Raw genomic sequence first — 26,555 nt, 5'->3', positions numbered from 1 at the left:
TGTACAACCTCCTTTGGTCCAATCTCCATGTAGCAATAAGAATTTATTCACAGCCTAAACTGATAGGATGACTGGTCTCCATTTCTAAACCTGTGAAACACTCCTGAGGTACTGGAAAGAGGTTAATTACAGATGCTGAATTAAGTTCTTGATAGAAGAAATTTCCCTGGCAGCTGCTGATTTGTAAGTCATATGTTTCCATTTCCTCCTGGGAGTGAACTCAACCTTTCTGACCAAGGTATCTTTGAGAAAAGTTTGTCTATTATACCTCCCTTGGATGGGTGCCAAGGGTAGGAGAAGACAGAGTACCTTACATAAATGATACACTTGCTCCTGAATTACAGTTTAAAAAACCAAATTGAACAGAAATAAAATGGCTATAAGAAACAGGGATGAAACACCAACTAAGAGCGCCGAAGTGGAAGTCGGAAGTGCTGGCTTTGCACTGGAACTGTGTGACCTAGGGCAAAGCACTGAACCTCTTTCAATCTTTGTTTCCTCTTCTGTAAAAAAAAAAAAGGTTGCTGAAAATAATTTCCAAGGCCATTCCTACCCTCCCAAATTCTATATAAACTTAATGGATGTTTAAGAATTGTGATGAAAAAGCTTGCTTTTCTTAGTTTTAGGAACTAATGCCTTGTTTTCTTCCATCAAGGGAGGAGTGAGTTATCTAAATCTGAGGGTCAGTGGCACCTTTTCCAGAAAGAAAGCCCTCAGAGCCTGTGAGAAATAATCCAGTAATAATCCCTAACACAATGGCTTTCTAATTCTTCCTTTCCTTTAAAAGTTTGCTAGCAGTGGAACCCTTCCTTCAAATGAAATACTGCACCAAAGCCCAGCTGAGGAAACATCATGCACTACCTATACATGTGAAATTGCTGTAGTTGAACTGGGGATGGAGGGGGATGGGGCAAAAAGTGCTGCCTACTCACTGCCCCCGTCCACCCCCAATCCTTCAAAGGTTCTTGTTACACTGTTAGAAAACCACTGCCCTAGAATATGGTTCATATGCCTTCACAGAAACAATAAGTTTGAGTTTCTTTTTTTTTCCAAAGTGCAACTTCTGAATAATGAAATAAATCTCTTTTCTGGACCCACTATTTGAGTGCTTAGTGGAGAAATAGTTACCTAACTTTGGTATTATTGAGTACTTTGAAAAAAAAAAATTAAGCCATTAAGAGCCTTTGAAAAGGAGGTCTATTTCAAGATTACAGTGAAAACATTCCCAGGGGCTTGGAGAAAGCATGAGGAACAAATCGGAATGAAGGTTAAGGGAAAAAAATGCTTCTTGATGAAAAGACAACAGTTCACACAAACAGTACGATTCTACTTTTCACTTTAATTTGAAGCACCGCGTGAACACCAAGAATGAGGCTGACTACAAGAGTAGAGGAGCTTATGCTGATTACAAGCAAATGAAGTGCTAGTTTTCAGTGACCTCTGTGAAGGCTATTCCCGGGAACAGCTGAATTCGGTTGGTAGAGCAATTATGAGAAATGTTAAACACTCCAAATGGCTTAGAGATGTGTCTTGCCACTGAATTACCTTTCCTTCTCAGTAATTCTTGCTCTAGGATCCCCGTGGTTTGGCACAGGTCATGATAATGTGGAATAAAAAATGGAGGCTGACTCCAGATGAGCCTCCGGGACCTAGACTGTAATGACCCACAGCTCAGGAGCTGCACTCAAGCCAAGCAAAACACAAAGCAGACGCCAAGAGAGATGGGGAGAGCCGGGATCACAGACCAAGCCAGCGGCTTCTGAAGGTTTCAAAGCAAATACAGACTAGACACCTTTACAACGGAGGGAAAACTGCAGGAAGGCAACATTAAGAACTGTCTGGAACTGGGGCTGGGGAGTCTCAGATCACACTGCTGAATTCCTAATGACCCCATGTGTGATGCCATTCTGGGCTATGGAATATACATTTTTCTCTAGGAGCTCCTCAAACTGTCTTCTGTTCATGCAGAATTTTCTATTTTCTGAGTACATTAAATTTTTTGGTTAGTTATTCCTATTCCCTTTATGCCTTTCACAAATGAGAAAATGGAAGTATTCCGTTGAATATAATCATATAACATAAGAATACAGAACAGAATGCATAGTACACAGGCACTGAATGTATGTGCATCAAATATCTCTGAGAAGAGACTGATAATTCCACTAATAGTGGTTGTACTGGAGAGAGGAGCTGGGAGCTGAGAGGGCGCAGGCAGTGGCTCACTCTTCACTCTTCCTCCTTTTATACCTCTTAAACTTTCTGCTGTGTGCACCAATCACCTATATACCCCCAAACATTTATAGTCAGCCCTTTGTATATGCAGATGTGGAGCCCATGGAGAGGAAGGCCAACTGGAAGATTTCAGCATCCACAGATTTTAGCATCTGAGAGGGATCCTGGATCCAATCCCTCATAGATACCAAGGGACGACTGTAATTATAAATAGAAATAACTCTTATAGAGTGTAAGGAGCTCCATCCTACCTCCTTCCTGCCCTGCACATTGGCCTGGTCTCAAAAAAAAAAAAAAAAAAAAAAAAAAAGCGGTAAGACAACTGGCCTGGACCCTCGTGAGAGGGTCGTGAGAGTGACTGTCATGAAAAGCAAAAAAATGCTGTGGTAGGGGAGGGGGCTGTTCCAGACTAAAAGAGGCAAAGTAAGGTGTGAACTTTGGCTCCTAGGTGGACAGCAGGGAGAGGGGACAATTATAAAAGATACTTTTGGGACAAATGATAAAATTGAATTTGAGTTGGATATTATAAGACAGTATGGGATTACTGATAATTTTCTTAGGCATGATAATGGTATTGAAGTTGTATTAGAGAAAGTCCTTACTCTTAGGAGACATAATGAAGTATTTAGAGGTAAAGTATTATGCGGCTTATAATTTACTTTCAAATGATTTGGGGGAGGGAGTAGAGAGAGGACTGTAAATATTTGGAGAGAAACATAGCAAGTGAGGCAACACGATAACAATTAGTGAACCTAACTGAGGGCACGGGGGTTTTACTTTTCTTTCAACCTTTTTGTAGGTTTAAAATTTTTCAAATTAAAAAGTTGGGAAATAAAGGAGAAAGTTTAAAAATGAAACCAAACAAAAAAAGGGAGAACAAATAAGAGTCCTGGGCTCTATGCTACCATCTCCTGCTAGCCTTCTGACTGCAGGGAAAATCCACCTGTCTGTGGAATGAGGACGGTGGAGTACATGGCTTCCGAGGTGATCCAGTTCTAAAGTCTGTGGACACGACCAGGAGTTTGCAGGAACAGGACTCATATGCCTTGCTGGGTCCACCTTGTCCCTCCAGACACTCACTCAGGTATCAATTTTTCTGACAGAGGCTCAAAGAGCCTGTTTTGTGATGTTTTAAGGTCTCTTCCTTTGGTTGGAAAGATTTTAATACATTGGTTTCTTAAGACTTTCTATGGTCTTAAATAAGGCTCTAATGTAACTGTAGTGAATGCGATGGGACTAAAACCATTAATGTGCTCCTTGTTAAGAATTTAATGGCATAAACAATGACTTCAAGGCCTGAAAAATTGATTTTATCTTGGTGTCTTGCTGCAATTTCACTTGGATTTTTCAGTCAGATGTTACTATGGTTGTCTTCTCAATATATCTGTGGTTGTGCTGATAAAGACTGAGGAAATTCTTTACACTATTGTGGCAACTGAAGAGCGTATTAGCAAAACACTGTTTTAGGGATGATACCCACAGAGGCATGTGTGAAGAAGCACGCTCTGCTCGCACATTGCTCACTGAACCTTCTATCAGAGTGAGTAGTTTTCATCCTCTCCCTCACTGGGCTACCCGGCAGAGTGCTCTACTCTTAGGAAGTGCTCAGGTCATGCTTGTAATTTCACCAAATTTAACTCACATCTAGCTGGTCATATGGCAACAGTTTGGTTTGTAACTGTCAATAAAAAAAAATGAAACAACATCTTGTGAAATGCTCATTTCCTTGATATTGTTCCTTTTGTGTGTGTGACAAGTCTCATTAATAGTTCTTCCATATTATACACTTTTATAAGTGAGAACTGAATAAATGGAGATCTTTCTATACACTCGGCTGTGTGAGATGCAATGAAATACTCAGCCTGCTGTGTGACAGTCATACCACCTCCCTGGAGGCGTCGGAACGGCTCCCTGAACACCAGCAGCCTTGCCACCTTCTTCCCTGTCTCATCCTTGACCCAGTCCTGGGGAGGGAGCTGTGTCAACCAATTTGTTGATTAATTCCTAATGAATTTTCTTTCTAAAAACTTGGGAGAGGTAGTTTCACATGTCAGAGCAGTTCTGCTCTCAAAAATGTAGACATCCTATTTCTAACAGGAGATTTTATTCAAGCTAACTCCAAGTCTGCCAATTTTAATGGTAGTATATTTGCTATGGTCTACATTGGTTTAAAATCTCCCTGTAGGGCCAGGCGCGGTGACTCCCACCTGTAATCCCAGCACTTTGGGAGGCTGAGATGGGCAGATCATGAGGTCAGGAGTTTGAGATCAGCCTGACCAACATGGTGAAGCTCTGTCTCTACTAAAAATACAAAAATTAGCCGGGCATGGTGGTGGGCACGGTGGTGGGCACCTGTAATCCCAGCTACTCAGGAGGCTGAAGCAGAAGGATCGCTTGAACCCGGGAGGCAGGGGTTGCAGTGAGCCGAGATCGCGCCATTGCACTCCAGCCTGGATGACAGAGTGAGATACTATCTAGAAACAAAACAAAACAAAACAAAACAAAACAAAACAAAACAAAACAAAACCTCCCTATAGCTCAAAGAGAGCTGAGGAACACTGAAATTCAAGATCCATAAAACAGGAAAATGGACTGATCTAAACATTGGCAACACTCAAAGGTTTTAAAACATTAGGTATGATATGGGTATTTATGCTGATACAATAGATGTCTAACTATTCTTTAGTCATCAGTGGTCCAAGTGATTTAAGAGCTATAATCTATCTCATACTAGAAAGGACCTAAAATATTTTAAAATAAACATTTTCTATAAACACATAAAGCATAAAAAAAATCAAGGAAAACTTACATCTGAAGGGAGCAAGGGTAAAGAAAAGGAAAAAGTTGAACACCGGTCTGCAAGCCTTGAGACATGACAAAGTTGTCATAGCTGGTCTTTGATTTTGGCTCTGAGCTTCCTGGCAACTAAAACCAAGAGGGAATCTTAAGCGGCTCCATGGCTTTCACTAATCACAAGGGGAGACACATTTCAGTTCTTCAAGGGAAACAAAGCTGCTCCCCACGGTGAAGGTCCATGTCTTATTTGTATTCGTGTCCTGTACTTGGACAGAGTCCGGCAACCCACAGCATTCATTAGCTGAAGCTGCCCTTCTTCCACTTAATTCTAAAAGGAATTCCTCATGTAGAGCTTCACACAAGGGGCCCTGGGAAATTCAGGGGGGGCAGTATCCTTAATAATAGGCCTAAAGGAAATGAAGTGATGGGTTTCATCAATCTGTTTCTTGCTGCGTACCTCATAACACAGAGACACAACTCAGGGAAGCAATCCTGAGGTGCATGTGTGATGTCAAGCCTAATAGCAATCTAAGATCCCCCATTTCTGAAGGACATGTTTGATCTCTAATGAAATCCAGTCTGTCTATGGACTATGTGTCCTTCATGCACGTCTGCACATACAGCATTTCTCCTGATTGAACTTTTGATAATAATTCCATGGCAGGTGACTGAATTCAAGGTTGTTTGCTCTGGTAAGGGCCAGAAGTGCAGGTGCTCTCTGCGGCTGACTAAGAGAGGATTAATAGGCTCATATCAAGCAGTAACACGGCAGCACTGCAGATCCCTTCTCCACCCTCAGACTTCTGAAATGGAGGGTGTAGCACAAACTAAGAATACCAAAATGGAAATAGTTGAAATGGAAGGCTGCTTTTCTCCTGGGATAATCATCGTTATTGTTAGCTGGGGAGACACCAGTGACTGTATAACCCTTGCCCACATGGAAATGGAACGTGATAGTGAAGCTTTCAGGGTGGACTCGAACTTTGGAAGGCTGCTTGGCTAGTGACGGGACAAGAGTGGGTGGGTATGGGGAATTGGGATAAGGATAGACAGGAGACTCTGAGGAGTCTGGGAACAGACTTTTGCTTCTAAGCAGCTCATTTTTTTCTAACATCATGGCTGCAGCATTTCTTCTGTAGTAATCAGTCTTTTAAATTATGGCATTATTTTACAATTACTCCTTCAGATAAAACAAAAGCTTCACTTTCTCTGCACTGATGAAAGAGCTGGTGAGAGGATGAAGATTTTCATTCACTCTGGATGGAGTTTGAATCTACCTATCCATCATCGTGGTCAATGACGCCTCTCATTATTCTTAGTTCATGTCATTACCTTGAACTTCTCCTCGTAGTTCTCGAAGGCTTCCATGACCATACACACAGCCTCCATCGTGCGCTCGAGCCGGCCATCCATTCTGTTGAAACGGTACATGCTACCAGACACATCCACCACCAGGCGCAGACGCTTGGGTTTCTGTTGTGGGCTGCCAAGCTGAGGGAAGGAATAATAGAAAAGCCATTTGTGAACTGGCAAACTTCCCCTGGTGGCTGTCTTGGGGATCTCATAGAAGCCCCGGCGTGCCAGCCCCAAGATGGGCAGACCAGCCATAGGCTCAGCCCTGCACAAGGCTGTCCTAGCAGGTAGCAAGGCATCTATGGGTTGTATTGCAGTAAACAGAATTTCAGACTTGTGCTAATGGTTGGGGCCACATGGAAAATATTTTCCTTTGGAATATAGTCCTTTCAAAGCTCACTCTAGTAAAGTTGACTTATTTAGGTTGATACCTTAAAAATAATATGGTGACTTAATAATCTGGAATGACATGTCATTTTCACTTCATGCCTCAGAGTCAGTAACTCTAGCAAGAGTTTGTGTTATTTTGGAGGGAAGCCCATATCAATTTTACTTGTACATGTCGGGTAGTGACCTGAAAATTACTCTCCACATAGGCCACAAATAATGTCAGATTCCTAAAACAGAGTTATGTGATGGGGGTCTGGCAAAGAAATTAATGAAAAGATTTTAAAAACGACTTTTGTGTTTAGTAAGCCACACATCTTCTCTTCCTTCCACATTACTGAATTAGTGCTTTTCTTTTCTTGGCAGTTTGAAAGCATAAAAGTGGCATCAAATTGCTATCTAGAAACAACTGTCCATTAAGATTACAAGATTAAGTTTGATTTTAGACCCACAACTGCCAATTTGCAGATTTAAAAAAAAGTTTGTTAGTTTTGCTGACAAGAAAAAAGAAGAAGGCTGCGTGCAGGGGCTCATGCCTGTAATTCCAGTGCTCTGGGAGGCCAAGGTGGGAGAAAGGCCAGAGGTTCAAAAGCAGCCTGGGCAACAGAGCAAGAACTCATCTCTACAAAAAACACACAAATCAGCTAGGGTGGTGCTATGTGCCTGTATTCCCAGCTACTCAGCTGGGTAAGCTGAGAGGATCACTTGAGCCCAATAGTTTGAGGCCGTAGTGAGCTATGATTGTGCTACTGCACTAACGCCTGGGCAACAGAGCAAGACCCTGTCTCTAGAAAAAAAAAAAAAAAAAAGGAAGAAGAAAATTTCCAGATTATTCTGTTATTAAATATTTGCTGACATGTATAAAAAATAATGAGCAGAGTTAGTAATTTCAAGAAAACACGGTGGGTATTGAGAGTGTAATGGTTTGAGGCAAATTCAACATATTTCTTAAAAACTTGTTGAGTCTGCCCAAATTAAGGACACTTACACATATGCTTCCATGACTACTCACAATTTCAGATGTATCCAAACACAATTGTTGACCACAATGATTCAGTAAAGAAAGCAGCTGTTGACTCATACCAATGACACAGAAATAAGAACTCCCCAAATCACCACCAGATCCTCTCTAAATAAATATTTAAAAGGCGTGACTCTCCCTTCCCCCTACCAGTCACTGCACCCCCAGCTCTCAGTGGCTACTCAGCAATTCTGGTTACTCAGGAATACAGGCGATCACAGAGCTCACCGAGAGACTCAGTATTTCATCCTGTCACCATTTTGTTTTGCTATTACATTGCAAATATTTTAAATTTATGGCTGTCTAAAACTTTACACACTACAATTATAGTTACTTAAGGGAGACTTTCTTATTTTCTATATTTTTTTTCAGTTATATGATGGACACTGATATTTAAAGTAAGAGAACAGTAGAAAATCACCAAGGTTGTTTTACTGTTTTCACTTGAAGGTTTCTCTAGGCTGAACAGACACACCAGGTGTCTTCAGTTTCCCCTCCAGGGCGCCTGCTCTGTGTCCTGGGAGTTGATCTATATGGACAATCCGTGTTGGGGCTCAGAAATCGGTACCCTCTAAATATGGCGCTTGGACATGCTGAAGTGAAGAGGCAGCACCAAGGTCTCTCTGACCTTCCTCTCTCTCCCCACAAAGCACCGGATAAGTTGTTCTCTGAAGTTTCTTCAACTGTCTAAAGTTCAGAGTTCCCAAGAAGAAAACGATTACTCTGGGCCCTTCCCTGAGTTTTCATCAACTGAACTCATATCACAGGAAGAAAGGCTGAAGTCTGCCAACACACCTGAACCGACTTCTGTCACACACCATTGCTCTGTGGGCCCAAAAGACTGCGTCCCAGGCCACTGTGTGTTCTTCAAGCTCACTGAATTGCCCTAAAACCATTTACTATCCCCGTAAAATCATCTACACTTCTCCATCTCCTCTTCCCTAAAGAAGAAGGGTACATAAGCATCTGTACCTCACTGTGTGGAGAGGGACTCACCCTTGGTTTCACCCCAGTGCACATTAATACATTTGTATGCCTCTTCTCCTATTAATGTGCCTTTTGTGAGGTGATTTTCAGAGAACCTTCAGAGGGTGAAGGGGAAATTTTCCCTTGGCCCCTACAACCACATCAGCCGGCTTCCTGGCTGCTGACTTCCAGTGGGTTCTGCTCTGGGGAGGCACTGGTGGAGGTCAGGGGCTGAGGGTGGCGTATTTGTTCCCTTGGCCCCCTCTCTGCTGTCGCCCGTGGACTGGCTCCCCTTCTGCTGAAGGCCACCACTCCATCAACCACCTTCTCCAGGTTCCAGGAACTGCTCTCTCATTCTGCCCTTTCAGACCTCAGGGTGAGTTAGATCCCCGCTATTGCTATCCCTGGGTTACTGCACTGTTTTTGATTTTCCTAAACCCCACCCTTATTTTTGTAAATAGTCTTCGTATTGACTGTTTCTTAAATTACCTAATTTGAGCATGCCTTATGTTTCTTGCTGGGTCCTTGAGTTGAATGATAAACGGTATAATATCTACGGAGTTTTCTTCTTGTTCTTCTTTTTTTTTTTTTTCACATAATGCTTTCCTTGGTTGCCATATTCAGGGTTTGTGATATTTTGACATGACCCAAGAAAGCAAGTTTCTGTAAAGAGGGCTAGACTATGCAGAGCTGAGGCTAGCAGTTCACCATGACTTACTTGCGGCTCCAGCTCACCCCGACGTTTGTAGATGGCTTTTTCTCCAGTCAGCCCATCGATGATCTTGGCGTCATCTAGCTCCCCAGTAGCTTGATGTCTTAGCCACTGTCTTTCTTTACCTTTAGCCTACAAAAGACACACACACACACACAAAGCCTTATTTTAATTAGTTCTGCAGGGTCTCTGACACACTTTGTGCATGAATAACAGGAAACACACCTGGGATCTTTTCAGTAAGTGACGGTTCTGCATGAACACAGTCGTATAAATGAACTGGTTTCTGCTCTCCTGACAAAGAAATGCCCTTTGTCTGTTTTAATTATTTCAACATATGGAACAATAAAATGAACGAAAGGTGGTATGCAAATGAGTCCCTGGAGAGATGTTCAATATCTGGAAATAAAATAATAGGGATGCATTTCTTATGGATTTCCTGTCACAGGGCTTCTCAAAAGTTTATTAGTTAAAATAATCAGCTTGACCTTGTTAACACTGTCTGCAAGCCCAGAGAAAACATGACCTTTAGAATTCTACCTTGCGGAAAAGAGTTTGTTACTCAAGTTCTCTGTGACTTAGTGTGCAAATGGAAATAGCTGAAAACAATAGTATGTGAACATTTGTACCCCACAAGTCTTTCTGGTTATCTATCTTCAGAAATCTTCTACATTACTTTTCTACACGTTTTTCCACATAATACTTTGCTACAATAACTTACAATTATGCCAGATGATCTAATTTTACGGTAGTAAACTGATAAAGAATTATAGTATTCCAATCAAGGCATATGCTTATTACAGCCAACGACTATATTTGCATTAATGAGTGGGAAGAATAGCTAAGATGTTTTTATGCATGCAAACTAAAGTAGTAGTTAAGATTATGTGTTCCAGCGTCCGCCTGGTTCTAACTGTTCTTTCACCTCTGTTCAATATCTGATCTGAGGCAAATTACTTGACCTGTCTGCATCTCTGTTTCTTCATCTCTAAAATGAAGATAACACTAGTCTCTACTTTAGTAAACTATTGTAAAGATTAATAAAATCTTACTTGGAATCAGCTAAGAAAGGGCCTCGTGAGCTATGTTAGCTGGTACCATTATTTATTGCTAGTGGATGAAACGCTAAAGTGGACAACGAAGTCCACTTTAAGTTAAGCATGCTTCCATCAGTGTTTCGTGGGAGGTGGCTATGTGATAGCACTGTCATTGGAAATATAAAGCCACTAAGAAAGTGACATTACAAGCGCCACACAATATAACTCTGGGTATTATAGTATGTATTGTTTTCTTGTTCCTGAAACCCTTGCTGGACACAGGGGCAAAATTACCATTTTGGAATACCCATATATTAATGCAAACATCACCAGCATACAGATTATTAATTCTGGTGGGTGGTTAATTCTAAGAACTACCAGGCATGCCACCCTTGGGAGAATGTTCTTTCCAGATTATGTTCTTGGCAAGAATCCCATGATCTCTCAGGAAAATGGGTCACTCTGGAGCACTGCTATCATGTAAAACTTGATCGGATACCCAGTTATGGGTGGCAACAGGAAGGAATGTGCACAGTCTTCTAGAATCCCCCTTCCTACTGGTCTATCCATGAATCAGACAGACAAGCTGAACCACACAGCACAGTCCTTTTCAGATCCCCTCACTTCACCGGTGATTGGAACTTAGCTCTTATCTCTTCTTTCCTAACATTTCTGTTCTCTGGTGTGGATAATCCTCAGGCTTCCCAGATAATTCATCCTGGGAAATGCTATTGCGGATGACCATCTGTGTACCTTCAGTCTTTACATTGGACAACTCTTGGAGGTACCAAGCTGCAGAGCACTGGGTTCTAATGGCTTTCATAGATGAGGACAGACTCTCACAGACTAGTCTAGAGTGGGAAAACTAGCACTGAAGAAAGTAAAACAGAACATGGTGGCAGTGGTTAGCAGCCATTAAAGTGGCATGGAACTTGGATTCTTGAGCCAGGTTTAAAAGAAATGCAGGATTAGAACTGGAATGACATTGTATAACATGTTACTTATTGGCTGGGCCACTGTCATCATGAAGCATTGATTTTCCAAGTTTTCATAAATACATTGACAAGGCAATGACCCCAAGGACTCCCTACCCAATCCCATTAGCTGCTACATGGTTTTATTAACCAGTGATGCTTTACCATGTAAAGAGCCACTGCAATGGCTACAGATTGTCATTTTTGTAATTTTTGTTTTTTTGAGACAAGGTCTGTCTCTGACGCCCAGGCTGTAGTACAGTGGCATGATCATAGCTCACTGCACCCTTGAACTCCTGGGCTCTAGTGATCTTACCTCCTAAGTAGCTGAGACTACAGGCATGTACAACCACAGCTGGTTACTTTTTTGTTTTTAAATTTTTGTGGAGTTGGGGATCTTGCTATATTGCCCAGGTTGGTCTCAAACTCCTGGCTTCAGGTGATCCTCCCACCTCAGCCTCCCAAAGTGCAGGCACTATGCGTGTGAGCTATTTTTGTGATTTCTAATGCAGGTCACAACTGTAGCAAAAATAAATTTAAACCCCACCATCTTACCTTAGAGAAAATAAAAAATGCTAAAATTCTAACTAATAACTCTACTGTCCTCTTTATTTTGGTGTTTCTAAAACCAGAATATACCTTAGAGTTGATGGCAAAAAAAACTTGTCAAGATGACTGGTAGAGGGACTAATTGTGACCTGGTTGCTGTAGCTGGAGGACACACAAGTGATGTTGGCGGAGCATAGCAGGCATCAGCTCACTGAATTATTTCCATTGATAGCTCAGGTTTGTTTTTAACTTCAGTTAAAATTCCTAATTATTATTTTAAACAATTAAAAAACATTACACTATATAGAACATTAGAATAATGAACAAAGAAAAGGAGCACTGGATGCAAACACACTATAAGTGAAGCAAGATTATTTGCTCCAGAAACGACTACACTTCCAATAAGATTTACAAAAGCAAGATTCCCCCGGGGGAGGAATTTGGGTTTAAATTTGTTGGGAAGACAAATTCCTAGAGGACTGCATGTCCCAGGCCATGCAATTAAAGAGGGAGAAACTGCTAAATTTCATGAAATAGATCACAGAATGCTTAAAACTAGAAGAACTGGGAAGACTGATTCAAGTACCACGAAGGACTATTAGGCCCTGTCAAAAAATTCAAGGAAAGCTGTTAAATTTTTTGTGATACGTAATGCAATTAAGCAAAACATGTAACTCTCAGTTTACAGTCACCATCACGCAAGAATCCAGGGCTTTTAGGTCTTAATTTTCTTGTGCTGATATTGTTTCTTTTCCCATAATGATTATAGCTTGAAGACTGTTTCCATTACATATGCCAATAAAAGAAAAGGACTTGGTAAAATTTGCAGTGAGAGTGAGGGAGAGGAATACATCTTTTCCAATAAATCTGCTACCTTTTCCTTCCTTTCTGGGGGTTAACTTTTCAAGTTTAAGTACTTGTAATAAAGTGTACAAATCTTAAGAATGTACCTTTACAAAGTAAACACACAATCTTAATCATCCACACCGCCTAAGCCTTGCAGTGCCTGGTTCTGGATGCTACCTTCTCCCTGCCAAAGGTAACCCCTATACTGACCTCTATTACTATGAATTAAGTTTGCCTGCTTCTGGACTTTATAAATATGAAATCATACAATATATACTCTTTTGTTTCTGGTTTGTGTGGCTCGACATTATCTCTGTGAGTTACCCATGCTGTGTGTAGCAGGACTCGATTCTCTTTTGTGCTGCAATGGTATTCCATTGTATGACTTTGTCACAATTTACCCATTCTACAATTCTGTTGATTTCAGTTTGGGGCTATTATGAATAATGCCACCATAACTGAACATGTCTTTTGGAGCAGGTATGTGCATATTTCACTGTGTGGAAAGGCTGGGTCACAGAGTATGGATATGTTCAGCTTTAGTGTCTACTGATAAACAGTTTTCCAAAGTGTTTTTCCCAATTTACATTCTTGTGAGCAGAGTGTAAGGGTTTCATTTGCTTCTGTCCTCACCAACACTTTATATTGACAGCTTAAAAAATTTTTTTTAGCCATTCTTTGGGTGTATAGTATACTCCTTCATTTTTATTTTTATTTGCAGATAAATGAATTACTTTTGGTACTGCTTGTCATTGATATTTTTAGGAACATGAACTAGTAGTTTTGGTCTTTGAGAAGTAAACATATGTATCAGCCTCTTGAGTCAAAACTATTAGGCACAAAGGCATTTTTATAATAGTAGCACTGTTCATTAGTTTTCAAGTATGTAACTTGCAGATAAATATGGGTAGAAATTTGATTTTCTATCCTCTAGCCAGTCCACAATACTTGGAAACTTAAAACAGGAAGAGGCCTGTCAGAATGAATGCTCTTGGGGGCAGTGGGCTGGAGGGGGAGCTCTTTAGAAAGTTACTGAAGGCTGAATAAAAATATTTACTGTTTTGGACTGTGTATACAAAGGCTTCTGTATTTTATGAGACTTAGTGAAATACTTCTTGAAATAGTAAGTTCCTACTGCATTTAAATATATACTTTTGTTTATAATAAAAGGCCAAACATGTTGTTACGTATTCCTATTGCATGAAGTAAAGTATCCCTGTAAATACGTCCATCTGTTTTGTATTATACATAAATTCACACTAATGAGAGTTCATTATATATAAAGTGAGGGTGCATTAGTAAAGTCTATGTTATAGATACTCTGAAAAAGAAACAGAATTTTATTACTTCCACATAAAGAATACTTAAACTCACTGAAATACTCAGAGAATGATGTATTCTGGTTAATTCATTTTCCGGGAAATACTTGGTTAACCAGAAAGTACGTACACACACACACACACACACACACACACACACACACACCTGTAGCACTAAAGACAGAATAAATAAACTTGACAAAAACCAATCATCTTGTGGTTTGTGACACTTTGTCTAATGATTTCAGCACTGAAATCATTCTGATTAATCTTATGTCTTTACTTATTTGGGTTATGATTAATCAAGACTTTTTTTTTTTAACCTACAAATTCCATAATCAAGCCAATTTTATATTAGTCTTTCCAAATTTGTTTAATGAAGAGAACAGAAAGACTTAAGTAGCAATTCTTATAGAGAGTGTATATATTCTACAGAATAAAGCCTACAAAAGATCATCAAGAAATATTTGTTGGGTGAATGAATAACTGTAAATGATGTTAGAGGATATCTGTGAACAGCGATTCTCTTATTAAACATTAGCTCTCATTATTTTAACATCTCTTCATGCTCAACCAACATATATTTTTATGCTACAAATGTGTATGACTCAAACAAATAATTACTGGATTAAGGAAAACTTTTATATTGAATTTATAAGATAATAAACTATTAATCAGTGGAAACAACACAAAATTTTGTTTTGTGGTTCTCAACATACTGGCATAGCTATTAAAAATATTTTACTAAATATCTGCGTAGGTTCCTAGGTGCTCTAAATAGTGAAAGAAAAGAGAAGATATGTACCTTATTCCAAGGGATTCCCGTTTCTTGAAGTAATATCTCATTGCAAGGGAAAATGGTGAATCATCTATGGTGATTCTCATTAGAAGAGTTTATATTCTTGGATGCTGATGTGGAACTAAATCATTATGTTGAGTGACACTACACTGTCTATAGTCACTTTTCATGAACTAAAATTATTTCAGGTCTTTCCTTCAAGAATTAAATATTTTATAATTCAAAGGAGCTGGGAAGTGCACATCTCGGTGTGCAAACATAACAGAACCTTATACTTAACAAGTTTAAAACTCAACCCTGGATTCCACCCTAGAAAACCTGTTCTCTCTAAGTCCTCCCCTATCTCAGTGAAGGGCAAGAGGCAACCCCACTCTTCCAGTTGTTCAGGCCCCACACTGAGGAGTCATCTTTGACTCCCTTTTACCCACAACCAATCCATGGGCAAATCCTCTCAACTCCTGGCAGTATCTGACTATCTCTTACCATCTCCATGCCTAGCCTTAGTCCTGTCCTCATTTTCTCTCCTCTAGACCACTGCAGCAGCCTCCTAACTGGTCTCCTTCCTTCAGCTTGAAAAAGTTTTCCAAAGTGATTTTTCCTGCGCAGTTCCCTCTTCACACAGCAATCAGAGGAATTTTTATAAAATATGTTGTCATTTGTAAGAACTATATTAGAAAGAACCAGCATGGTTAATTTTAAGTCTTTAAAAAGCATGATGGAACTTTATATTTCTCTAATGATTTTCAGGAATGAGGGTATTTGCCTCTCCCATATGCAACATAAATTGTTATACTTTTACTCTCTTCTATTCCTCCTCTGTGCCAATTTAACTGACCAAAACCGACAGAATTAACCAAAAATCTTCTTGATTTTTGTTTAATTTTAAAACTAATGTGAGAATTTAGGCCTTGTTTATTATTAAATTCACAATTTTTAATATGGTATACCTTTAAAAAGAATGATTCTTGGTATTTGAGTTTTTAAAAAATAGATTTACCACAATTATTTAGACCTGATTTTGTGCTGAACTGCTTCTAACGCTCATTACTGGTCCTTTTATATCACAAGGCTCCCATTCTTAAGGAATTTTTATTCCTCTCTTAATTGACTATTTCAAAGTTATTTTTTAAAAGGTTACTTAAGAGACATTTTAAGCCTCTGAATATCTGCAACTATCTGTCACTTTGTACTTTGGCTGTGCATAGCATTCTTGGGTCACAGGAACTGTCTCTTCAAAATCCTGCAGACTTTGTTCCTCTATCCCATGGCATTCAAGGTTTTAGGGACAACTAATGTAAGATTAATTTTTCTTTCTCTAACAATAGCTTGTTTTTTGTCTGCTTCTCTGCTTTTAGGATATTTTCTTTATTTTTGAAATGTTAAAATTCCATGAAGCTGTGTTGAGGTGCTTCTCTCTTTGGTTAATTCTGCATGGTACTTTGCAAAGTCCTTTTGATTCACAGACTTAGGCCTTTCTTCAGGTCAGTGCAGTTTTGTTACTACTTTGGTTACTGTTTATGAATATTTTTCAGTGGCCTCTTCTATGGGGATATCATTTGTTCATTCAGCATATGTTTACTAAGCACTTACCATGTTTCATGTACTGTTCTATTTGTTGGGATGACTCAGGGCTCTATATGTCAGCTTTCTACTTTGTTTTTACCAAGTAGCTTTCTTATGGTTTTTACCTCTTTATTTCCTCTGGATAACTTTTCAAGTTTTTTGTTCATAGTAGTACTTAGATTTAGGACTGGATGGAGTCTGTTCTTTCTACTTTTCATGTAGATTTGAGTTTTGGCAGTGCACTTTTAGTTTTCTTATCTTTCCTTATTGCACTCAATTCCCTTATTATTTCTGCTTGCTTCTTAGCCAGATACTTTTCAATTTATATCTTATTTCACATACTTCAAATTTCTTTGAATTGTGAGAACACAAAGCAGAGGTTTTCTAAAAATTTTATGTTTTCTGAAGAATATTCTATCCCAGCAGCATCTTCTATATCTTAAATGCTTGCTATTCCACCTCAATACGCAAGCTTTTCATACATCCCATGTTATTCTATGTTTTCCGTGTCCTTATTCTCAAATGATGAGATACAAAACTGTTCAGGAACAGATTGGACAGATGCTCCTTGGCTGCATTCACTTTCCACTTAGTTTCTACTAGAATTCTCCTTGAGAGATTTTAAACTGGTTGAACTAAATCTACAATGCCAGCTCAAGAATTCAGCAGGGAAGGAATTGAAACTGTGGACAGTCCCAGCATGAGAACTTCATCACCACATCATTTCTTATTTTGTTTGGAAAAGCCATTGCAATGGGGCCAACTTTGGGCATTTGGCTCCTTTGTGATTTAGTCTTCAAGCCAAGTATAAGTTGGGGCTGGTCTGGCCTTTTTCCCAGGGCTATTCCCCTTTCAGCTTCCTGCCTGTAGCCACTGCGTGAAACCTAGACCTCCCCCCAACCATGTCTCCCTAGCGCTGCTGCTTTCAAACGCTGCTGCATGGCAGTGACAAAATGGAGGTCAAGTGATCTGCTTCTCACCAGCTCTAGGGCTCTTTCTTCTTTTCCCTGCCTTTCCAGTCAAGGGATGTTAGTGACATTCTCTTAGCTCTCATGCAGTTACTCATGAATAATGCTATTTCTCAGGAAGGTTTTCAAGTTGTCTTTGAGAGGGGTCCCATCAAACTATATTTAGCAAAAATTCTTCAAAGCTGTTTGCATGTCACTAGCCCTCTTCATTAATTTCTCCTGACATGTTGGGTTTTCAATGTGTAAAGCTTTTGACTATTTAAATAATTTTAATGGTCACCTAGCAAAGACTGGGTTAGAGATGCCCATAGCCATGCAGCCCAGAAGTCAGGACTATATTTCTAGGCTGCACCTGGATGAAGTTGTCCTCTCATGGCCACTGACACCATGTCTTGAGTGATGAGCCATTCATGATGTGCTAAGAAAGAGTAACTGGCACTTTGCTGCTCTCCTGTGACATGCAGACATTCCTTGACATGGCTGTTCTCACCGTTCCCCTCTCTTTGCTCTACACTCTTGCCTTAGTTGACATATCTTCCCTTGGCTCGGGCTGTCCCTCTATTCAGATGACCACAAAAATACATATATAAATATCCATATAAACATGAAACCCTATCTAGTCCTCACCTTGCCCCTGAACTCCAAATTCAGGTTTTGAAAACTTTAAACATCATGTTTGATATTTTTAGACAGGTGTCCCAATAGTGAGACAACATATTATAACATCCAAAGCAAACATTTGCTTTCTTCACGAGTCTGTCTGCTTCCTGTGTCCCCTATTTCTGTCCTCCAGGGCTTAAAAACCTCCCATTTCCCTTCCCCCACGTTCAGTGTCACTTGTCTTTTTCTCCTACCTCCAAACTGCTTCTTGAATTTGTCTCATTCTTTCCATTTTCATTTCAATTACCCTGGTTCAGGTTCCTATCACTTCTCACCCAAATAACTGATACTGTTTTATGATTTAATCTCCTGACTTCCACCTCTCTTGTCTCTGAAACTTTCTCCTCCATGGCTATAAAACTTCCTAGAGAAGACAGAACCAGCTCTCAGCTCATGCCTGAGACCACACAGTGTCATGCATCTGTCTGTGCTGTGCCCTCTGCTGGGGCGTTGTTTCCACCCTTCTCTGTCTGGTTAATACTTGTGTGTCCCTCAAGGCTCAGTTCATGTACCCCTACCTCCAAATCTATCCTTGAATCCATTTCTTCTGAGCTCCACCACATTCTAAGCCTCCCTCTATCTAGGTACTTACCATATTAAATGGAATGATCTCTTTAGGTGTCTGTCTTCTCTGCCCCTCAAGCCCAGAATTTTCTTAGTACAGGGACACTATCTTATCAATCTCTGTGCCCTCAGTGCCAAGCACAGTGCGTGCCACACAATCAGTGTTCAGAGCACTGTTTATCTGAACAAAAGCTTAGTTTGAAACACCACAGGGGAAAATAGGAACATAATTGTTGGTTCATGGAGATATCATGCTAGCCAAAGCAATCAGAGAAAGTTTAATTTAGTTTAGCCTGAGAATGAAATTATGATTATAGATCCGAAAAACATTGGAGAGAAGATACGATTAAAATCAAGTGGTTTTTTGTTAGAGCATGCATGCTGCAATAGGAGATTGAGATTCTGAACCAAGTATAATTGAAGTATTTATGGACTGATGAGAAGACTCATGTGATCGATTCACAAAAGGGAAAAGGTACAATAACTCAAAGAAGCCAAGAAAAGTCACTGGTGATAGCTATCTTAATCGAGAAGAAAGACATGTACTGCAACACAGGCACATGTTAAAGCAGACATTAACATGGGTGGCAACGGCATTTCCTGCTCCTCAAATCCCACCTGGAATCAATGAGTGGGCCTGAGGCTGTGCTTTGGAAAGTCATCTCAAGTGATGATTTGCTAGTTCCTGGCCAAACTTTGTGCTGTTCACCAAGGAAACACCCATGGTTACTTGGATTACATAGCAACCTCAAAACAGCTGGAAGATATTAGTCAATTGGAGCCACACAGGACTGGCAGAAGATGGCAAAATGGAACCAATTCAAAGGTTCCTTGCTTTGTTTTCAATCTAAAGTTCCATATTCTACACAAGGCCGTGTCCATGCTTGGCCAGTAGCTATGTTTTAAACTAGCCCTATCTTCCTAAATTGAGGACTAGAAGGCCCACCGGAGAATAATTCCCCTATGGAATAAAAATAAAGATTCAATAAGGAAAACACTTGAAAAATGCTGTGTTGGCATTTGGATAATGATGCAAAATGTTTTATGAGTATATATAAGAATACACTTTTTATGGAATCGTTGAATTGGAAGAAGAGAACAGAGACCCTAACAAAAAACAATGAACTGAGCTTTGGGCCCAGACGCCTGCCTCGCTAGCCATATAGCCCAGGACAGGTTACACCCTCTTTCTAATCTTCAGGTCTCTCATTTTTAAAATGGGGGCAAAAGATGCCAAAAATGGGACCAGTATTCACAGGATTATGAGAATTGACACAACGTATGTTTCCTCATCTATCAAATGTAGAAAATTATACATACTGGTTTCTGTAGAGATTAAATAACACAATGAATGTAAAGTACCTGACTGGGTACCTGGCCTGTAATTCAGGCTGATAAATCTTAGCAAGTACAATGAAGATAACAATGAAGTGAATCCTTCTGTAGAGAGTGCTGCATACTAGGCACTGTTTATGTATATCTTCAGAGTTCTTCACTAACACACTATTATCTGTCATTCCTATTTTATAGAACCCAGGCTGTCTGGCTGCAGAGGATGACAATAACGATGGAGGTGATCTTGGTGATGATGACAATATAAAGCACCTGGTAGAATGGCTGGTGCATGGTAAATTCTCAGTACATGCTTGCTATTATTATAATGCTGGTATTGTTTGTAAAGATTTCTAAAGATGGAAGTTCTACATGTATTTTAGCTACTTATTCAAGGATTAAATTGCTTTTATCTTCTTTCCTATATCTTAAAACTCTTTCTTGGTATCAGTGAAGCCTATATTCTCATTTTAGATCTCCAGAGTGGAAGAGAATAAAAACTCCCCTGAAATAATTACTCTTGTTGAGGATATTTAGTAAGTTATTGACTCCAACCCCCTTAAGGATTTGTTAAAAATGGGTGCTACTTTGCTTTCCATGCATTTAATCTTACTTGTTGCTTTCACCTAAGACCTTCAGAGTTTTCTTTCATTCCTCTTTGAAAGCTGAAAGAAAAAGTGGACTCTGTTTTCTGATACTGGTGTCACTGTTGTGGTGATTAGTGGAAGAGTCATTCCTTGATGCTAACTCTAATTCTAATCCAGGCTTTGTTCGTGTGTGACTGTGAAAAGTCAGAGCAGTGGACCTGACTTTTCATCTTTTGGCTGATTGTATAAACATGACACCATTTATGTAAAGGGCTGATTTGAGGATTAAATGTGATAGTGCTTGTAAAAGCAACTATAGCATGGTCCCCAACAAATACCAATCAAGACATCAACTAATACCAGATGAGGAATCTGATACCTTCAATTAAAAATGTATTCTTATATCCCTTTGTAGCACTGTGAATCCTCTAAGGGCCTCTGTTTCTGCTCGCAGGGTAGGACTCAATGTTGTCTGCATGTTCTTGTGGCATCCAGGGCTATTCAGGATCTGGTGCCTATGACTCTGGCAGCCTCCTCTCTTGATACTGTCTCCCACCAAGGTGTGCTTTTCTCAGCCATACCAAATACTCTGTCCTTCTCTGAACTCACTGTGCAATCCTATACCTCTGTGCACTTGTGCATACTGCTTCCTGTGTCGGACATGCCTTGACTTCTTAAGCACATGGGAAATTCCTCAGCATCTTTCAAGAGTAAATTCAAACATTACATTCTCCATGAAGCCTTTCCTCATTTCGTGTCATAGCATTGTGTGCAAAATTCTCTACAGAACTTAGGAAATTTAGTTGACTTTGAGTTCATTCTTTGAGGGCAGAAGCTGTATCTTAGTTTTCTATCTCTAATGCCTGGTGTGCATTGAGAACTTAAGAAGTGAGTGAATCACTGAACCATACTCATTCTCCAGTCTTAGGATAGGAACCATCTCCCATTACCCTCACCTCCTCTGAACCACCCATTTTGGCCCTTAGCCAACTATTGCCTTACCCTGAAGCTCAGAGCCAACCTGGCACTGTCTTGGTGCTCTCCATGTCCAGGGCAATGAACACTCGTCAAATGAGCGACTATGTAAGACGATCCAATCATTCAACATCATGTTGTTCACATAGTTTATATAAAATCTTATGCTGTTTTATCCTAAATAACTGCATATGGATTTTTAAAAAAGCAAATGGTTTAATTTTTACATTTCTTAGATTTTGAAATTAGACATCTGGTTAATTATTATAAAGATCTTTCCTCTTGGAAATGACAGAACTTTTATTAATCTCTGGATACAGTTTAGATCTTTTGAAAAATGAGGCTTTTCCAGAGTTTTGGGTTAAAATGGTGGATTAAAAACTGCATCACAGAAGTTCTAATCCCCAATACTTGGCAAAAATAATGAAACTTCCCCCAAAAGAACAATTACAAATAAGAACCAAAAAGGGAAAGGCAATCAGCTTGAAATACTTCATGGAAAAGAAACACAAGATTCCACAGTAGAATGCAGACACAGGGTACAGCTTGGCTCCCAACCCTTCTCCCTTTGCCCTGAAATGAGGCTTTGCTTTCTCTTTAGACAAAATAATCTGATTTTGTTTGTGATTTTAAGGAACACTCAGCCCCTCCTAAATTATTTGTGTAAATTGGCCGGAGCACAATTTCTAATGTGAAATCTCCAAACAATAGTCATGCTTAGGAAATACTGAAGTGTCTTAATATCTTCAGGAGCAGTAGTAGTACTAACTGGTTCCTCAGCATTGAGAGTTTTGTGAAACTGCAAAAGAGCAGGCAATGTGAGAGCAAGGGGAGAGCAGAAGGAGGAGGAGCCGGGGACACAGAGAATACATACCCTGGATGATCAAAAAGAAAGCCATGGGATAGTCCAGTTTTATGCAGACATTTTCACACCGATACATTTTTTTGGATTGGCTAATTAGGGTTCAGATAATTTTCTCCAAGACTTTAGGAACGTGTCCAGGTTTGGACCCAGGTTGTTTTCTTGGCCCATAAGTAGAAGATTACCTGTAAATTATCCAGGATGATTCGGAGGGAGTGCACCTGTCGCCGAACAGCACCTGAAAACCTTTCATAGGTTGCAGCATCGTATTCACTCATTTGGATCTCCTTTAGCCTGAAACCAGAGGAGTATAAAAAGTTAACAGCTTAAATCACATAAATGTGGGTTTTTACTTTCATTCACCTCCTGCTAGAACTTTAGCAAACTTCTTGGAAACTCAGATTCATGTTAATGAGAAAAGGCAAGAAGCGATGTCTCCAGCTATGCTTCCATATTCAAAGAAGGTAACATCCAGTAGTGTGCTAGTAAATGGTTAACAAACTAGGACAAGAAAAAAGTCCTAGATCTGTAGTGTTTGCTGATTTCCATGATGTAAATATTGCCACCATGATCAGTTACAAGCTATGAACAGTGAGTTAGAAAAAAATGTGCACCATTGGCTCTCATGAGCCAGTATGAATTGGCTTTGTGGTACACCATTGCTATATCCCAAAGCCATACTATGATGTTTGCAGCCGATCAGTTCATGTGGCAGATTCCTAAGAGGGTTCCCATGGGTTGCTTTTTAAGATTGAGATCATGTATTTGGTTGACCAAGGTAACAGTTCAAGCCTAAAGAACGTAAGTGAATGTGCTGCTCTGTACTCCTATGTGAGAGTTTTCTAAAATCGCTGACAGTGTAATCCAGACAGGACAATTGTATTTTAATATTACTGTGGCTTTGAAATTCTGTCTTCCCAGTATGCTGCTCCTTTTTATCAGTTTTTATCATTTGCTTCACTGAAGCCCCACCAGCACACTGGAAGCTCCCCATACACATTACATGCCCTGCAAGTGCTTCTCTCCCACTTGGAGTGTCCTTCCCCTGACTTTGCCTACTAACTCCCACTTACTCTTCAAGACTCAAGTCAATGATTGCCTCCTCCAGGAAGCCTGCTCTGACCCCCAGGTCTCTCTTCTGTGCTCTTATCTCACTTCATTCTTCCCTCAGAGAATTTGCTCTCCATGCTGTAATTATCTGCCTTCTGTCTCCCCAACTAGGCTCTATGCTCCTTTAGATAAGGGCTGAGTCTTTCTCATCTTTATCTTTACAGTGCCTAGCATGGAACTAACATATAATGGGTGCTCAGAATAAATAGAAATGAATGACTGAAATAAAAATACAACTCAGCATTACTTAAAATGCAGCATCTTAAACAGTCAGTAGAAAGTTCATTCAAAGAGTGACCTCTCCGGTTTTACAGTGCTGTATCCACAACACACTAACTTAATCACACATTTCTATAAATTTCTATTAATATAAAAGGTACTGATACTAGGACAAAGAACAATAAGTGCAAATCTCAAAAGCCCAAGCATAACATAATGTTCTAAACTGGTGTGTGTATATGCATGCAATGTTGGAGATATGAATCCTAGGTGTACAGCAGAAACTCTTATCTAACGTGTATTTTTTATCACCTTGAGCTAAAACAGAAACCTCAAATACTGAATGAGAATAAATGTTCTCTATTCTTCCCTCTCAGGTTGGGAAAAATCCATTCACGATGGGGGAGAGCTCTAGAAGCTTATTACAATTACATAATGCTAGGCCTAGACTACCATGGGGTAGATTGGCATTCCTGCCCTATCACCCCACTGGATAATACCAACTTAGGTTTCAAGATCTAGCTCAAAGGCTACATCCTTTTTGAAGTCTTGCTTGAGCCCTTGCATAAAGCTGGCCATTCCCTTTTCATGTGCCCTATACAGACATCTACCATGAAACTCGCATACTTTATTGCTTTAATAGATAGGCCTGTTGCCCTCTCTTATGGTGTTTTCAAATTTTTCTTTCCATAGTAGGAAATGTTTTACATTGAGATCTTGTATACACAAATGCATGTATGTATATAGGATAACTGAAACAAAAATTTAATGACAAATAATTTTATTACATAGGATGTACTCTGATGTTTTCTATTCTATTCCTCAGGGAGAAGGACCATGTTTTATTTTTTCATTGAACTTCCAGTACCTACCACAATACCTGGCACACAGTGGCACTCAATAAGTGCTGCTGGATGGCTCTTTGAAAATACTGACTATTACAAGGTAAATACAGACGAGGCCACTATAATATCTGAATGGTTGTATCTTGAGGTGACATACCAGGGTGCCTTTCTAAATCTAATTAACTCTCAGTCCTGAAGAATAAAAAGAAATATGTGTATAGGACTTGACCTCCTGACAATACCTCTTGTATTTAGTTTCTGGAAGTCTCTGAAATCTCTCTATGACTTTTTATTAGATTAAGTTATGTCTCAAGTATCAAAGCTGACAGAAGCTGGGCACAATGAACAATGCAGGACACGCCACCTACCCCTTCGTACCTAAACTGGTGTGTGTGTGTATGTCAATATGCTTCTTCTCAAAGAAGGGAGATTAGCACTGATTAGAAACAAATGTAGACACAGCTGTCCTTGGGGTGGGGAGGGGATGGAGGAGAGAGAGAAAAAAAAAAATATATATATATATACATATATAGCATGGTACCTAACATATAACGGATGCTCAAAATGAACTGAATGGCTGAAATAAAAATACAACTCAGGATTATTTAAAATGCAGCAACTTAACCTAACTGTAAGTAGAAAGTTCATTTGCTGGGTGACCTCTCTTGGGTTTTACAGTGCCGTATCCATATGCGCTAATTTAATCACATATTTCTATAAATATAAAAGGTACTGATATTAGGACAGGGAATAATGAACATATATCTCAAAAGCCTAACCACAACACAATCTTCTGAACTACTGTGTGTGTGTGGGTGCGCTCACATGCAATGTTGGAGGTATGGGTTGTAGGTGTATACGTAAATACAAACACATATACACACATAAAAACACATATGTACATACACACATACATATCAAGGAAGGAGCTAGCCATTTGGTAAGCCACCTCGAGCAGACTGGTCTTTGCAGAGTGATCAGAATTAGCTCCAGTTATAGGGCTACCACTGGTGCGATCATGTTGCACCCAAAACGCACCACATGCTGTTTTAATTATGAAGAAATCTGGAAACCATATTCCAGATTGTGTTGGTTTTCAGAAAGATCACCTACAAGGCAATCAAAGCTGATAAAATTTGAAAGATGATGACTGAAGCAGGGGATGTAGAAAGAAAAGAGAAATTTTAGCCTCTGGATCAAATGAGGTACCCATTGCTAATACTCTCAAGCCCACAAAACTAGCTGGAAATATATCTTTCTGCTTCTTTAACCCTGATCAAAACTGCAGGGCACAGCTGCTTCACATCCTAGTAATCTATGTGGACTAACTGCATTTTGTTGGCACAGTATATTTTTAAAGGGTATATTTATTGTTACGTAAGAGTCTGGGAATTTTAGTTCTCATTTTACTTTTTCTTATAGGTCAGACTTAAATACTATAATTTTGAATCAATTATAAGGAAAACAAACATAAGCTTAGATCCACTGTGTGAGGCTGATTAATTTTGCAAATGGTAGTAGATGCAACTGCCACAGCTGGTGCCCACCCTAAACGCTTTTTCTAAGTGTGTACATGTACCTCACTGTCTATTTCATTTGCTTTTCACTGGTATAATGTTTCTGTTCTATTTTATTCACGTTTTATGCTTGTCTTTCTTTGTTAGTCTGCTTGAGTTAATATATTCTTGATACGTAGGGGCTGGTATCTAGCTTAAAACCAGATACACATAGATGCTATCAAAATGCTGTGTTGATGATGTCAGGAACTCACTTAGCAGCATTAGGCTCTCCAAGGCACTAGCACAAACTTTCTGGCTCATAGCTAGGACTGCCTAGTTTCAGTCAGTCTCTGAATTAAGTACTAAAGGATGACTCCCTA

The 26,555-nt window shown here is 39.7% G+C and overlaps 1 protein-coding gene across 2 annotated transcripts in view; it reads right to left on the bottom strand.

The window, feature by feature from the left end:
* The window catches only part of LOC105491729 (von Willebrand factor A domain containing 8), a 436,474-nt gene that overhangs the window by 11,182 nt on the left and 398,737 nt on the right, over nt 1-26,555 (bottom strand). For both annotated transcript variants that reach the window (XM_071081437.1, XM_011758388.2), the window contains 3 exons: nt 22,688-22,796; nt 9,474-9,599; nt 6,361-6,519 (listed from right to left, as the gene is read on the bottom strand). In XM_071081437.1, coding sequence (XP_070937538.1) covers nt 6,361-6,519; nt 9,474-9,599; nt 22,688-22,796 — 394 coding nt within the window. The remainder of the gene's footprint in view (nt 1-6,360; nt 6,520-9,473; nt 9,600-22,687; nt 22,797-26,555) is intronic.

The sequence above is a fragment of the Macaca nemestrina genome, chromosome 16 (assembly GCF_043159975.1).
Source record: "Macaca nemestrina isolate mMacNem1 chromosome 16, mMacNem.hap1, whole genome shotgun sequence".
NCBI classification, from domain to species: Eukaryota; Metazoa; Chordata; class Mammalia; order Primates; family Cercopithecidae; genus Macaca; species Macaca nemestrina.
The sequence above is the reverse complement of the archived record's forward strand: the minus strand, read 5'-3'. Positions and strand labels throughout refer to the sequence as shown.